General features: G+C 38.5%; 2 protein-coding genes and 1 pseudogene across 4 annotated transcripts; 1 reads left to right on the top strand and 2 right to left on the bottom strand.

Moving 5' to 3' along the window:
• Window positions 1-1635: 1635 nt before the first annotated feature.
• On the bottom strand, window positions 1636-8866 carry LOC140951662 (serine/threonine-protein phosphatase PGAM5, mitochondrial-like). 2 transcript variants are annotated; one of them, XM_073400958.1, is made up of 4 exons: window positions 8427-8866; window positions 6400-6613; window positions 5481-5614; window positions 1636-3243 (listed from the first exon to the last, which is right to left on the bottom strand). In XM_073400958.1, exons 1-4 carry the CDS (start codon window positions 8795-8797, stop codon window positions 3096-3098), a joined length of 867 nt encoding a protein of 288 aa, XP_073257059.1. In that variant the 5' UTR covers window positions 8798-8866; the 3' UTR covers window positions 1636-3095. The 2 variants fall into 2 exon arrangements, with proteins under 2 accessions (XP_073257059.1, XP_073257060.1); XM_073400959.1 differs by having other exon boundaries at window positions 5481-5611.
• Window positions 8867-8917: 51 nt separating this feature from the next.
• Window positions 8918-15477, top strand: LOC140951660 (ester hydrolase C11orf54 homolog). Of its 2 annotated transcripts, XM_073400956.1 has the most exons (9): window positions 8918-9063; window positions 9631-9729; window positions 10400-10473; window positions 10678-10779; window positions 11144-11218; window positions 11879-11965; window positions 13833-13982; window positions 14219-14332; window positions 14578-15477. In XM_073400956.1, exons 1-9 carry the CDS (start codon window positions 8961-8963, stop codon window positions 14749-14751), a joined length of 978 nt encoding a protein of 325 aa, XP_073257057.1. In that variant the 5' UTR covers window positions 8918-8960; the 3' UTR covers window positions 14752-15477. The 2 variants fall into 2 exon arrangements, with proteins under 2 accessions (XP_073257057.1, XP_073257058.1); XM_073400957.1 differs by lacking the exon at window positions 10678-10779.
• Window positions 15440-16094, bottom strand: part of LOC140953271 (uncharacterized) — a 9410-nt pseudogene continuing 8755 nt past the window's right edge.

The raw sequence follows: 16094 nt of genomic DNA, 5'->3' as shown, positions 1-16094 counted from the left end.
ACAACTTTTTTAGTACGAATTTGCAGATTCAAAGCCCCGGAAGAAAGTCGCCATTTCGTCCTCCCTATGTTGAGCCTTTACTCCGAGATCCAGTGATGATACTTTGAACTTTAGAAACGAGGAAACTGGAGCCGAAATGAGTTTCGCAATCGTCTCTGGGATTGTCACCGGTCAGCTATCTGCCATATTTTTTCCCTCGGTCTAGACACATTCCCAGAAGTCTTAGCGAAAGTTGACTCGGCCCAGTTCTCTCCTTGTTTCTAAAGAGGTGAATAGGAAGGTAACTGCAATCATGGCTTGAAATTTAGATCGTAGATTAGCGCTAATCGCCTTTTAATGTTCAGGAACCGGGCCGTTAAGTTAACACATGTTTCATTTCCAGGCTTCGCTCTGTCGGTAAACGCCGTAAAAGAAGCGCCAGGGGATTGGTGAGAGGGAACATGAAGCACCGTGAAACGATTTTCGGATCAATTTAGGTTTCCCGGAAACTGCCCAACTACCCCTCCCCTAACCCAACATTTTGCCCCAAGTGAGACGCAAATGTTAACGTTGAGTTAAGGGAGGGGTAGGTGGGCAGTTTCCCGGAAACCTAAATTGATACCGATTTCCCTTTAATTAAAAAAGCCAAAGAAGAGGTTTTTTTTTTTCTATTAGTGGGATTCAATGAGATACTTGGATAGTAAAAACTCCGAACACGGGCAGTATAACCCAAAAGACAATTTTTTTTAATCAAAAGGAAACCAGAAGCAAAAGCCAATTTTATAAAAATATCCATTCTAGGGAATGCACTGACAAATGCTTTTGTTCATTGATGGCTATAATTTCTGTAATGGAAATGCAACCATCTTAAGAAAGTCGCGCCAACGTTTAAGTTCTTCCGTTGTTTATTGCATGAAACTTTTAATGACTCATAGCATTTTCATACAGTATAGACCCTAATTCGTCGAACGCGCGTTTCAAAATGAAAAACGCGGGGGACTGATTGGCCGCTGGCGTAACAGGATGGGGGCGAGGAAAGGAGAAAATGAAAGAAAACGAGAAAAGAAATCTTTCCTTTTATCTCGTCCTCCGCGCTCACAAAAATCGCCGAATTAAAGAATAGAAAACGTCCGTGGACAGGTTAAATGACTTATTGTGCCTCATTCTTTGTTTTCATTTGATTTTATGCATGGAGAAAGTATTGAAATGGAAAAACAAAAAAGCACACCTTCAACCAAAAAAAACGAATTTATATCATTGACATACTATCATAGAAGCGAGAACGGTTTAAAACATATAGATAGTAAAACCAATTGAGTACTACAGTAAATTTCGAATGGAGCTGAAAGAAAAAATTTTACTGCTTTTCATCCTTGCCTTGGGGATCAGCATTGATAAATAATTCTTATACCGGAGCACCATGGGTGAGAAAATTTGGTTATCTATTCATCGAAGAAATTTTGGTAGTGACAAAATCGTCTGTCCGGAATTCAGTTTGCTTTCTGCTTACGGCAGACGATGAATTACTTGAGAAAAGCATTTCTTAAAAGATCCCTTGAGAGCTTGGCTTTTGGCCTTGGCTAAATCTATATATTAGCGTAATGCAACATTGTAATTTACCTGAGAGACACTGAGATATAAAAACATCGGAGCGGACCTTTTAGAAAGTACTAGTCGTACAAATCAGTAACTTTAATGTTACAGTGTAGTTAACGTTTAACTGTGGCAATAAATAAACATTCCAAGTTTCTGAACAGCAAGAATAAAATCAAATAAAATATGAAGTATAGAAATAAATAAGGTTACAAAAAGAAATACAGAATATGAACCAAATGGTCAGTTTCGAAAAAAACAGTAACTTGTTTACAGCAAAATTAATGTGAAAATGGTTTCATCATTTGTCAAAGAAAATTCAAATTAAATAATACAAAAAATTGAGAAGATCAATAAGGTATTGTATTGAACCAGGCCTAACAAAGAACAGTGAATTTTAAAAAGCAATCTGTCTCTGACTGATGTTCATTATACAGTCATGCATAAAAGTCTTCAAAAATCATACAGCAAAAACCCGCGAGTAAGAATCTGCATAGATTGGAGGGGGTGTGACGCCCGGTTCTCCAAAAAAAATGTCATTTTTCACACCTGTTTTCAAACCTGGCATCTTAAATCCATACCCGTTTTCAGACATGGCTCTAAGTAATTATGTCATCATTACTTAGATTAGAACAGCAACAAAAAAGATTTCTTAAATGCCATTTCGATTTCGCATCTCTCTCTTTCTTTCTTACTGATTTGGAATCGAAACGATAAACACGTTCATACACTCCTGTAATTCCCTCGAAAACTATACCCAATTTAAGACCAAAACGGGCAAAGTCTATATCTACTCTTCAGCCAAAACGGCGCAAAAACCATTCCTTTTCGGGAGGCACATATCTATGTAATGGCCTATATGAGGGATTACCCCCTCCCCCCAGCATTTTCCCAAATGAACCTAAACAGGTTCTTACATAAATGGTAATTAGCACAAATTGAGACCACTCAGTTTCTTAAATAAGTTCTTATTTTCTATAGAAAAAATCGATTGAAGCTCAGAGTATTTAGTGTTATTCAGCTTATTCCTTTTATAAAATCTGAATACAATTGCATTGCAGTCAGGGCGTCAAGAGGATCCTGAATGTTGACCTTATCTTTAACACTTGCCAAATTACACAAATTTTTTTCTACATTTTAGAAAATAAGAACCTGCCTCAAATGTAAGGCTGAACTAGCCACTAAGCCCGATAGCAAAATCCACCAGCCCCAGGCTATCGGACACTACTTTCTTTGCACCCTGCTAAATGGGTTCTTGTATAGAGGAGCCCCAACTGACAAATTTTAGCCTAAAAGGATCTTAAAAACCAGGCTCTTACTCCCGGGTTTTTTCTGTATTATTTAAAGAGCTGAATACAGGACTAAGAAACTAGGTAATGTTAATTCTGTACATGTATCAATTTTGCATTAAAAGACAAATTTATGGTGTATATTAAATAATGAATTGTGTCCATGAAATACAAGTTACCAGCATACAGCATGGAAGACATTCTTCATCGTTTAGTAAACATGTTTTTTTCCGTTCATGAGGACAAATTTTCAGGAGATATATGTCCTGTATCACCCATACATTTTAGGCTCACCCTGCCATTAGGTCGGATTGTTACCCATGTTATACCACAGTGACCAATGGACATGCGCAGCCAGCCTTCTGGTGGAAACTGAAGTACTCTGACAAGAGAAATATATGAATAAATAAATAAATAAATAAATAAATAGCAGAAATAGGCCGCTTCCGAGTGCCAAAAACCCTCACTTTCAAAATGAGGCCAAGTGCACAACCTTTCTTGTGAAAATAAGTTTTATTTGCGTGAGAATGAAAAATAATTTCTATATCAAAGACTGAGCACTTAAGCTTGTTTTGCTACAGAGACCCCAAAGCACTTGGAAATGGCCTATTGAATGTCTTATCAACTGAAGATTTGACTTGGCATTTTATTACTTTAAAATTATGACTTCGTACCACACAACTGGTGCAGCACTCTCCAGACAAAAATTCTGTTGATAAGACATTGTACTTCTAGTATTTTCCCTCTAGTCCTTCAATCAAGTATTTTAGCAGCAGTCATGCAAATCTAATGAAGTCAAGTTAGTGAATAAATAATACATAAGTTACAGTGAGACTACTATAACCATGGCTACCTAGACAAAGTTGACCAATCAGATTACAAGGAAATAACAATACATTCCGAGAAAGTTAACGTGGCTCGACTGGGTTTTTTTGGGTTGATACCTCCCCAGTTTGAGCATTAACTACGTCGGCATGGTTAAAGATATGGAAAAAAGGTTACCACAACTGTATTATATAAAGATGAAAATTTCTTATAATCTGGGTTTTATTGCAATCAGAGTCGCCATTGCAACGTAATAACGCCATTATGTTTTTCATTTATCTTTGTGTTTCTCTGTACCAGGAGTTTTTTGAAGAAATCGCTTAAGGGAGTATGTACCTGCCATAATTGCCTCCATTATGGCAAAGTTTGAACAAATTCTATGAGAGCGTTTTCGAAATATTTTGAAATGCAGTTTTAAGAATCATAAAAACAGTGAAATAGCATGCTAGCCACACAATTCGCTGATATTTTAAGAAAATCATAAGCTTTGAGAACGTGGCTTCATCTCATAGTGGTTTGATTCCATTGAAAACTGCATACAAAAAAAGAGGGGAATTGCTCTGGGCGATCGCGGGAAAGAAGAATTTTATTAACTTAGATTCAGCTGCTTTTGATACAGTTTTTGGACGTAATTTGGTCCATGCCCAAAAATTTCGCATTTTTCTAAAAACCGCTCGATAAATTTTCTTATAAATTCGACAATGCCGAGATCAATCGTCAAAAAATGTTCCTTGCAAGTTTCAAGAACATTGAAAACAGGGAAGGCTTTAAAGTAGGGCCTCAAATATAACCAATTTTCCCCCAGATTTTGTGTTTACAAGTGAGCGTCCTCATTATTCACTGGCATTGTTCTCAAGTTTCATATGCACGTGCACAACTGGCAAAAGATATAATTTGCATCAAAAAGAACTCTCGATTACTTTCTGAAGAAATATCCGGAATATGCAAGTAATTGGCTTGTCGTCACAGATAGCAGTGAGAGCTGAAACGGTGAACGTCACGGCTTGTCGTGTAGGATGCAATATTTAATTATCTTGCTCGGGTTTATAACATCACAGAAACTCTCACAAAGAGTTGCTCTGATGTTATAATGTATCACTGAACTCTTTTCTCGGTAATTAGCATATCCCGGAGATTTAACCGAGGGTCCTTTTTGATGCAAATTCTATCTTTTTGCTAAATGGTGTTCTTAAATCACCATCTGTCTTAACGATAAAGTGCTAACTCTGCTGTGTGATTATAGTCATTGCCGTCTTAAATTATATATATCATTGTAGGGTAAAAGGGCTGCTTTTCCCTTACAAGACTCAAAAGTCTGTGTCACAATCACAATCAGAGTTGTAAGATTGCTTACGACCTAGGGTAAGTTGAGTAATAAGCTCACTGGAATAGAAGCCACCAGAATCAGTAATTTCCATTTTCCTCTGACTCTGCTTATAAATTTGTAAAACTCTGTTGCTTATGATCTAATCCAAACTAAATTATCAGATTTTGAAACAGAAGCTGACAAATAAACCAGTCACAAGGCTAGCAGTTTCCATGCAGTGACTGGTTTGGTTCTCCTATTGCTGCTTGACTTGCATGCAGAAATATGCTCACAACAGTGTTAAGTTCGATTTTTTCAGAGGACAGGCTCTTTTTCTTTACTTGTTGGAATGGTAATAAGCGAAATCGTTTCAAACAACATGCAAAGAAAAGCAAAAAATGCATCAATGAAAAAAAAAGAACTGAACCAAACAGTATATTTTATCCCTATAGTATTTCTATTATTATAAATCATGAGTAATATCTCACCTGCATACAAAATATCTAATGACATTAGCATGACACACATAGATTTCAACACTATCACCAACTTGGTCTGGATCTGCTCTGTGAATATGTCTCCTAAATGCTGCTTCGATGCGTGGGCCATCTTGAAAAAACTCCTCAAAAATAAAAAAAAAAAGTAACAAGACAGTCAGTAAAAAAGAAGAGAAGTAATGGTTTATGTACAAAATAATGATCTATTGACAATGCACTCTAGGTGTTTTCAAGCCAATGGCATATTTAGAAATTAATACGAAGGTCATCATTACACATTACCTCGTGACTAATATATAACAATATTTCCCTTGCTTACTTTATTTCCCGATTAAACTGACACAGCTGTTAATTCAGACCCAACTGAGAGATTCATTACTTGAAACCACAATTTGTCCAAGCCTAAGTGTTTCGACATAAGAGTGATGTTTCTTGTGTTTTATTTATCAGAGAAGGAGATCTGATATTTTTTCAGCTTAACAAGTAAAAGAATGAAGCAGGATGTGTGTTGTGGTAGACAATTTAAGAAGTGAAAGAACATTAGTTCCTCTTAATCATTTTTCCTCTTAATGTTCTGATTCCTCTCTTTTTCCGCATGGAAAACAATGTTTCAAAGTGCACGTATCTGTGTTTCATTAATTTCAGCCAGAGTGCCTCCCTGTCATCCCCCTCCCTGCCCACACCACTAGTAGCTTAAGTTCTGGATCTGCTATTGCTAGTGCCATATACATGTAACTAGGCCTCTAGCCCCATTTGCTAAAAGGGTGGGTAATACTATCCACTAGATAAATTTCTATCCAGTGAATAATGCAATTGTTACCCGTAATACTTAATCACTGGATTGTGATTTATCCAGTGGATAGCACTATCCAATGTTTGAACAACCAGGGCCAGGTTTTGAGCTAATCACCCTTTTAGCAGGTCTCCAGTTTGAAGAGGAAGAAGGTTCAGGAACAATAGGTGCTCCTTCCCTTAACAAGCCACATGTCTCCCTGGGCACATTAGGTAAGTGTTGAGCAATGATGTCTGCTGTTTCTGTTGCTCTAATTAAGGTGGAGCAAACTAATTTAGTGTACTTGATGTTAAGACTTTGAAGTCTCTGACCAGTTTGATTTGCCTGTATTCTGGAAATAAACAAAACAGAAATAATTATAGCAATCAATACATACTTGTATTGGGAGGGGACAACTACAAAACTGTACAGAGACAAAGGATCAAATATCCCAAGAAGGTGAAGAGATCCATAATGGCTATAAGGTATACAAGTATACAAGGGCAGATCCTGGATTTTTTCAGAGAGAGAAGCCAACAATAGACGCACAACTTTAATACGATTTATCTCTTTGAGGTTTACAGCGATATAGGCAAGAATGTAGACTATATTATTATAGTATACCCAAAAGACTCAGCTGACATTAGATTCGATGTACTCGGCTGCGATGCATCGTATTTAAGTTGTGCGTCTATTGTTAGTGCTGATCAGAAAAAGAAGTTGCCTCACGGCAGCTATAATGTATGTTCTTCAAGCTGACAACTTAAATACTATCGCTTATAAAAAGTTAGCATATGGCTTTTGGAGATAATGGAACTAAAAGATAAGAACTTCTCTGAGGCTTTACCACAAGTGAAACTGGATGCAAATTTTATTCAAATTTGGTCTATTTTAAGGATTCTCTTGTACGCGCATGGTACTGAGAAATATTTCAATGTTGAATTTTTCTCTACCTAAGAACTCTTCACAAGAGTTAAAGCATAAGGCGCTAAGGTCCCGTACAGCCACATACATTGTTTTATTACGCACACATGTTTCGACTCTACATAGTCACTGAATTAGTATGAGGCTGCTGTATGGGGTTGTGCAGAAATCTTACCCATATGGCTTTTATTGTTGTTTTTTTTTAAAAAAAGTTTTGTGTCAAGTTACAGGAGAAAATATTGGCAAAAAAGGTCGCAAAATCCAGCTTTCAATAAAAAAAATAACATGACATTTACCTACCATTCTCACAAACCTTCGACTCAGAAACTTGAATGACAACGGCGAACTTACATGTCGAACTTAAATTTCGCATGGGAAATAACAAACCGGTCTAAATTTGAATAATCACTTTCGTGATTAGACCTTGTCACGGTTTTCGACGCCATATTGACGAGTAGGCAAACGTGTGAGAAATTACAGTGTTTGTATGAGAATCTGATGTCGAATAATTTCAGCAGTTCTGAACAAAATATCAATTGTAAACTAAAGCTACAAAGCAAAGGATTGCCCTAAAAAAATTGGGAGGCATACCTGTGCTTAAATTTCTCCAGAGGCTTGCTTTAGATTTTCCATATATTTGTCTTCAATTTTCCCGGGACTTTCTTACAGACAAATGTATAGAAAATTTTAAAAAGTGGTTCTAGGTCTTCTAGTGCATGTAACGCCCTCAAACTTTTTCAGGAGAATCCTTAGGAGTGAAGCTTTAGCTATTTTTTTCAGAACAGCCGTTCTATGGAAATTATTCGACATTAGATTCTCATACAATCACTGTAATTTCTCATGCGTTTGCCCACTAGTCAAGATGGCGTCGAAAACCGTGACAAGGTCTATAGACTTCTCCTTCGCGCCGTTCGCCGCAAATTTACCGGCTGAAACTGTAGAACCTGTACATGTCGTCAAAAACAATGGCATTCTGGGCGATTAGGGATTGATATTGATATTGTCCTTTCCGCACAGCCTTCCCAAGAAGGCTAACTAGTTCAACATATTTGAATGAAGTGTCGCGTCTTTTGAGATGATTGCGTTACGCAATACCTGATCTGGGGTGAGCAGTTGTGACTCATTATCAAAGCGTCGATGGTTGTGATCTGATAACTAGCGTGTGAAGAGACCTTATGAAGTCAAAAATTAACATGAAGTCATATTTATAATGTATTACAAATAAAACGTTCTTTCTATACCTTCCCAGCTCTGTCAGTCGCTTGTCTTCATCCTTTTTGGCGCTGTCGTAGTACTGGCCGTGCCTTATGAACACCAGATGCCTTATACCTGTCGGTTTTATCTCCTTCGATACTTCGACGTCATTTTCAACTATTCCACTATCCTTTTTTCTAGGTTTCTTGGTGCCTGTCTCGCGCAAATCCCAGTTCGAATCCCACTGCACAGAGGATGGTTCGAAAAGAAGCCGGTCGAGTTCCCCTAGAACGCCGGCGCGGTGGCCGCTGGCATGTGCGGGCAATCTTCGGCTGTTGTAGACTATATACGCTCCTGAAAAAGTCACCGCTGCAGAAGCCACTACTGCGAGATTTGAAAGTTTGCGTATAAATGCCATTTTGCCCGAAAAGCCTTTGAAAAACAATGTGTAGACAGTCAGATTTAGCGATATTGATCCGTAATAAAAAAATTTTGCTAACGGCAACAGGGCACTAGTGTCCAGTTTCCAAACAACTTGTGACGCGTCGTTGCCTGACTGTTTTTTGAGGTCTCGAGATGCAATGGCGGACATGCCATCAGGTGGTCCCGTCACCAACACGAATTTGGGTCTACCAGTTGAAAGCAAGGAACTTCTAAATCCCCCACTAGAAGAGTTGTGTCAAGGTATGTTACCTTTTTCCATAATCAAATAACATCCAATTCAGTATGGAGTCTCCACAGTACGTACAACCTCTTGTTGTGGCATGTATAGCGAGCGAACTGGACATCTGATCATGATGTGATATTCGCCAAAGGCGATCAAATTATAATTTTTTCATTATGGTAACGATTTCTTATCCTAGCACAAAAGAGATGTGGATACCTTTTATTCAACCGATTTTTTTTTTCAGTCATTCATTTATTTATATTTCATATAGAGAACTTATTGCAGCGAGGGGAGGATACGGGCATATTAAGTCATTTGAACACTTCCTTTGTCCCCTCTCTGAGGGATTTTGACCACACATTTTGTCCCAAACGGCGATTTTGCTATCCCCAGAAAGAAATATTATATGGACTATTTTCCTTTATGTCTCAAGGGTCAGGGATTTGACCCAAAAATTGTCAAAAAAATTGAATGTTGCAGCTAAGCCCATACCTCCCCCTTCACACCAAATATTGGTACCTGCATAACATTAAAACTTCTATAATTGATATTTAGGTTTACTTTGCTTATTACTGTTTTTATAGTTCTTAAGGATGGCTTATCTAACAATTTTGCAAGGGTGGAAGTCAGGGTGGTAGATTGCCCTGATTTAAGAGAGAAACCCTTTTCACTCGCTGCTCAAGGTAGGATCTCTTTTGTTACCACATAGCTTTTGTTGTCTACTCTGTAGTGAAAAATCACGTTGAGCTTTATTTATAATGTCAATTGATCAAGGCAAGAAAGCAGAATTAAAGCATAGATCCCAAATTTTTTGGTTTCTTTCTGTACACTTACCAGTAACCTAAAGTAGGCAAACAATCCTGAGGGATACAGTTAAGTTTGTTTTCCTGAGAATCCCAATGTTAATTAAGACTTGAAGGAAACCAAAACTGGGTGGTCATTTTCTAAAACCTTGATTGGTCTTGGAGGGTCATTTTGATATAAGGGAGCGTTACCTGGGAGTCATTTTAATAAATATTTCATGAAAGTGGAACAATACAGTAAAGAGCATGAATAATTGAAATTGAATGTAAGAGCTGTAAATAGTAAATCTTACAAACACAACTGTATTTGATTTGGGGGGTCGGTTTTAAAATCTTCTAAGCTTTTTCAGAATGGCTGCCTGACCCCCTCACAGATAATAAACAACTAGCCCCCAAAATTAAGTTCTGTAAGGAGAATTAATGGAAGGTTCCTTGTAACTTCAAGAATTTTAGTTGCAGCAACCCTGTTCAACTGTAATGCTATGAATATTATTTGATTTCATAAATGAAATTCTTCCATGTTTGATAAATTTTTAACCCTTATTAAAAGGTATCTGTGGAAGAACGAGAATTGCTGATGTTGGTGGTGTACCTTATCTCATCCCATTACCAGACCTATCCAAGGTAAACAGCAACAAGCTACATGACTTAATGGGCCTATTGTGCCCAAGAAAATTATTATGCCAGCCTACCTCACCTGATTAGGGTTTCCTGCTTTGTTTTGCATTAACAGATTTTATTTGAGCCATATGATAAATCCTTGACCAAGCTTGCTCATTCAAAATGAAATTTTCTGCTGATGTTACTAACATTAGAAAAACACCATAGATCTACAGTTTCAATGATGTGGCAATGTCTGTAGAGCTTCCTGAAGGATTTATCATTGGAGCAGGAGCTGGGAGCAGTAAATTTGTTGGAGTCAATTGTGAGGTATAAATCTTATTAACATTAAACAGTATTTAGTTCTGTCTATGCAGCAGAAATGCCATGAAAACTTTTAACAAGAATCACAGAAAGCTGTAAGAGTGGAATGAGAAACACAAACTTTGTGTATTTATGAAAACAAATATTTTATGAATAAAATTTTACCTGACTGTACACTTACTTTATGTTGTGTCAATGTTTTGTTTTGCACAGTGAATGAATGACTGATTAGAAATTGATAATCATTATTAATGCTATAACCTAGGACAGTAACCCTGATGGGATTACACTTTCTAGCTGAAATTCTCTGGATTTTAATAAGCATACATTTAAATGAATTTTTTAACTTTTATATGACTTTGTATTTCAGATGATGGCAAATTTGGTTACTAGCTCAGAGAAAAAGGGAGTGATTGCAACAAAGATTGCCAAAGTTAATGGAGAGGTATCAAAGAAAGAACTCAGTTACTTTCTTTGGGAACTCCCATCCATATATACACACCATGTTATAATATTATTTCATTCATAAATATAACCTGAGAAAATAGCCGGCATTTGGCAATACTACCACTGGTTTCCCCACAAAATGACGTCTGAGAAACAAGCACAGAAATTCCATACCGATGACGCACACTACCCAGATCTGGGTAGTGCGTCTGGTTGGTTGAATCAAATTTTCTATGCGGCATGGCCAATCAGAAGCACTACCCAGAACTGGGTAGTGACGCGTCATCAGTATGGAATTTCTGCGCTTGTTTCTGAGACACCATTTGGTAGGGAAACCAGTGGTAGCATCGCCAAATGTTGGCTGTTTTCTCATGCTATCATAAATACTGAAAAATCAAAAGTTAAGTAAATATTTGAATTTCATGATGCAACTTTCCTTTAAAATGGAAGCCACAAGTCAAAGTCATGAAACTGTTCGTCAATTTTTAGGCAATAATTATTTTAACAAACTGAATTCATTACATCTTTGCAGTGAGTACATGTGCTCCTTTTGATTAGTTCTGTTTATATTGTTTTGTTACTTTATTCTATAAGTTCTTCATCTCATGAGCCTTGAGCAATGTCTTAAGTTCTGATCTTCATTTTTTGCATGTTACAGAATGGATCCTGTATCCTGCAAAGTTATAACTGTGGAGAGTTTAACTTGCTGGGGAATTTTCTTGTCAGTGATGGAAATTCAGGAAAGGTAAAAAGAAACAGCTGAAAAATTCAAAGCTTTAACATAAAATTTGACTACAGATTGTAAATGTCATGTATTTCTCCTCTTTTAAGAAAAAACTGAAGATTAAATTATTGAGTTAGTATGAAAACAGTTAATAAGTCTTTCCATCTTCGACTTTTCGCCTTCTTTTCTTCAATTGATGTGAAACAGCTCTAGCTCATAGTTCGAGGAGGCCTACCCTCTCATAAGCTCCTATAGTTTCTGTTAGGTCTCCTCGCCACTTCTTTTTTTTCTTCTTTTCCTATATTTTTTTTGTAATTATTATTTATACAACATCATGGAGAAAGTGTTTTCCTTCCCAGGACGGCCATCTAGGCCTAGTCCTCCGGTCAGTGTAAAACGCAGACTGCAGACTGCAGACTGCAGACTGCGGACCAGGGGTAAAATGCCGAGAGAGTGTAAAATGCAGACTGCAGACTGAGAGTAAAATGCAGGCTGGGTGCAAAATGGAGAATGAAGACTGTACTCCTTCTTCTCCAAATAGCTAGCTGGTAATCAGTTACAAACCTCGCCTCCTAGTCGAAGTACATTACAAATTCTCACCAAAAGTTCAATGAACATCCAAACAGCTACTGCGTACCTTGTTTTTCAATCCTTTCGTAGAAGGTTATCCAAATTTCCTACAGAACATCTTCCTTTGTTGTTGGAATGATTTACTTCTTTCTGTACAATATTTTGGGTCAGCAGCTTTTATTTAAGCGTAAACATCGTTGTGTTGTACCAATTCACGGTGTATAGAAACGTGAAGCGTGAGGTCTCTCGGACGGAAAAAAGGTGAAAGATTACGATTACTGGTATGTTTTCGCATCGTCGGCGACGTTCCAGAGCGAGGAAGGAAAGGATTTGTGAAAGGAGATGTCAAGTAAGTATTCGTTTACATTTATTTGCGGGACTGTTTTGCCCTTAAACCCTTCTTCGACTACAGCTTATGCTCGGTCTGCATTTTACCCCAACCTGCGTTTTACTCCTAGTCTGCGGTCTGCATTTTACACACAGTCTGCATTTTACCCCTGGTCCGCAGTCCGCAGTCTGCGTTTTACACTGACCGCCTAGTCCTCCCTCGCAGCCTAGTCTCGTCATACATCACTCCGCCCCAACAGTAAGAGGAGCGTTGCGTTACGAGGCAAAAACGGCTGCAATGGAGACTAACTTGGGTCAAGCACAGGTCTAGCCCTCTGCTGAGCAAAGTGGATCCTTCTTCCTCGCGGGCCATAGAGCGGTTTTCATTTGAGTGTCGAAAAGTAATTGGTTTTGCACTTTCTACACGATGCGATTGGCTTAAAAGATTCGCGCCACCTTTTCATCCAATCAGAAGTAAAACCAAAGCCAATTGTGACGCGCTCGCATGCATTTCCCGCGCTTTGCGTCAGCCACATGTAATTACTTCGAGTTTTGATTGGTTCAATGTATTGTCTGTGTCCTACGTGATTGGCCAGAGTAATTACTTTGGTTTTGGTTTTACGACACTCAAACGAAAACCACTCTAAGATGCTGATTATTGGTTAAAGGTCTCCCGTAACAAGCACTTCACAGACTGAGCTAACCAGACCGTAGTGAACGTAGCCTGCGACCAAGCTCTCCATTTCAAGTGGCAAGCGAAGCGAGAGCTGCACAAGAACACATCAACGAGAGGGGCTTTCACCACCCAGTCTCACTCTTATGACTCCTCCAAATTGATTGCTTGTTCGCAGGCTACAGTTGGCGAAGTTGAAAGATCATTACTAGTCAAAGAAGTTAGTAAAACAAAGACATGACTTAAGATTCAACTCGAAAAGAAAACTTATGGCAGACTGTAATCCATCTCCATGTTTTTTTGCACGTGTTTCATCAGGTTTTGAAGGTTACTGCCAGCAAGAGGACTGGTGATGAGAATTTTGTCACGTGCATGCGGCACACCCTTGCTCGTCACTATGGAAATGAGCCAGTTGGATTGGGGGGTGTGTTCGTGATAGAGAAAGGCAAGGCTAAGATTCACGTGATGGTAAGTCATTATAGTATGAAGCTATATGAAGCTTACGGACACTTGTGCGTATTCGGGGAAAATTCGCACTAGTAATCCTGCTCGCAGGCTATTCATGTTTATGCTGATTAAGCTCTTTCTTCTTTTCAGATCTATTATAAATGTTGTTATTTGTGGTTTTCATTTCATCGCATTAATGCACTTAACTTACTTACAAAGACAGATTGAACGAGTATGTTCTTTTGTCACATTAACAGCCAAGATTTTCCGAAACTCCACTCAAGACAGACGCTGATGTCAACAATTGGTTAAAGTTTTACGAAATGAGTGCTCCACTTGTGTGTGTTGGAGTCTTTGAAAGTCACGACCCGGTAAGTTTTTGACAGGGTTGTAAGTCACCTTGGAGATCGTATTAAATGCATTTAAAGTTCGGTTTAAAGGAGTCAAGTGGTGAGATGTTGGTCTGTGAGCGCATGCTCAGTAGTTCGCTAGATCGTTCAGGTGATGTATGACTTGATTTGAATACCGTTGCGTCTTCTAAAGAGTAGTGTAGGAGAAGCTTTCGATTGTCGGATTCATAAATAGTGTAAATGCTTTTTTTGTTTGTTTGTTTCAGGGCCTTGACTTGCGCGTTGAGCATTTTCACTGCTTTAGCGATCATGGAGAAGGGGGTCACTACCATTATGATATTACACCTGATGAGGTGCAATACAGTGGCTTCTTCAACCTCGCCGAGAAGATTTATCGAATTGATCGACCGCTGGTTACACATAGTGTTGGAAGAGACTGAGATAAAAGATTAATGCATTGCTTTCTTCTTTAGAATGCCTTAGTAAAGACAACGGCTTTTTATTTGCTGAGTCTGATTTCCAAATTCAGGTGCGGATGCTCATTAAGGATAAGTCACGCTTCATTTTCTTCGACAAAAAAGGATATTTTTCATGCTAATATGACATAGCACGTCGGTAAAATCGCAAGTGCGAAACAGATATAACAAAAAACTGTAAACACGTGCTCTCTCTCTAGAGCTATTTTTCTTGAGGATTCCCTGGTTCACACCCAGCCGCTTCTACAACGCAGTTAGCAGAGGTCGCAAGATGTCATGGGAAGGATGCAATTCCCACGACACTGCCAAGAAACAACATGCGTCGTGTACTAACAGTGGGAGACGCTTGGGAAGGAGGAAGCACGTTACCTTAGAAGAGCGTTAACTTGTACCCAAAATTTGAAATGAATATGAATGTGCAGTTGAAGCGTAATTATTGAAGGACACAAAAATATATAAAAAAATGTTTGGTTGAACTTAAAGGGGTCCGGCTACCAACAATTTGTGATAATTTCTCAATTACTAACGTTTGTTCTAACTCAAGACCTTTTGAAATAATAAACTGTTTCCATTCGTAGGGTAATGATAGAGGATGACCATACCAGGTCACCATTTTAGTGTGAACGGAAGTGAAGTCATGTTTCAAAGAAGCTTTTCCAAGTTTTTGTTTTATTAAATTCAATTAACCGATCCGTTGTCTCAACAATTGCTACAGTCAATGTCTCCTTTCATATCGTCAAAGTTGATGTGACCCCAGCCTCCTGAGGTGGCATCCACCAAACGCAAACGAGCAAGCTGGCCCACATATTCATGTACGTCCCAGCTTTCACGGCTCATCGTCTCAGTGCATTTTCCAGTGGCTCTTCTGACTACCTGAAAAACAATATATACAATTGGGCAAGTCTACAAGCGTATTTCCACTACTGTATTATTTAGTAGTGAGAGTCAAGACGGGCTTCGAACCCTGTGTATTTAGGCGCGTTCGTGCTTTGGGATCCCTGTGTCCGTTTGCCATTTTTTCTTTCCAGGAGCCCATGACCTTTCTCAGTCGCGCGGAGATCGTGGCGTCATATACGGAAATGTGACGACATACTAGTCATTTTCTACCGACTAAAATTTTGTAACTGTTGGGTTAAATGCAAGTAATGAGCTCTCACCTGATCATTTACAATCAACTCTGCTCTGACGACATCGATGGAACAGCCCCCACCAATCAAGAAGTTGATCGAACCGCTACTAATGATAACAAATGGTGGAGAAGTTAAAGTCCCTTGGGGTCCGTCCCCTATAACATAACCCCCTGTTAC

Source organism: Porites lutea, chromosome 11, assembly GCF_958299795.1.
Source record: "Porites lutea chromosome 11, jaPorLute2.1, whole genome shotgun sequence".
Taxonomy (NCBI): Eukaryota; Metazoa; Cnidaria; class Anthozoa; order Scleractinia; family Poritidae; genus Porites; species Porites lutea.
Note: the sequence above shows the minus strand (reverse complement) of the source record. Positions and strands in the feature narration are given on the sequence as shown.

Coding starts and splice junctions, on each gene's coding strand:
- LOC140951662 (XM_073400958.1), bottom strand. CDS start 8,797: ATGGCATTTATACGCAAACTTTCAAATCTCGCAGTAGTGGCTTCTGCA. Junction 6,614..8,426: donor CGACTGACAGAGCTGGGAAG/GTATAGAAAGAA, acceptor GTTTATTTCCAG/AATACAGGCAAATCAAACTG. Junction 5,615..6,399: donor ACTGGAGACCTGCTAAAAGG/GTGATTAGCTCA, acceptor TTTATTTTTGAG/GAGTTTTTTCAAGATGGCCC.
- LOC140951660 (XM_073400956.1), top strand. CDS start 8,961: ATGGCGGACATGCCATCAGGTGGTCCCGTCACCAACACGAATTTGGGT. Junction 11,219..11,878: donor TTGCCAAAGTTAATGGAGAG/GTATCAAAGAAA, acceptor TGCATGTTACAG/AATGGATCCTGTATCCTGCA. Junction 11,966..13,832: donor GTGATGGAAATTCAGGAAAG/GTAAAAAGAAAC, acceptor GTGTTTCATCAG/GTTTTGAAGGTTACTGCCAG.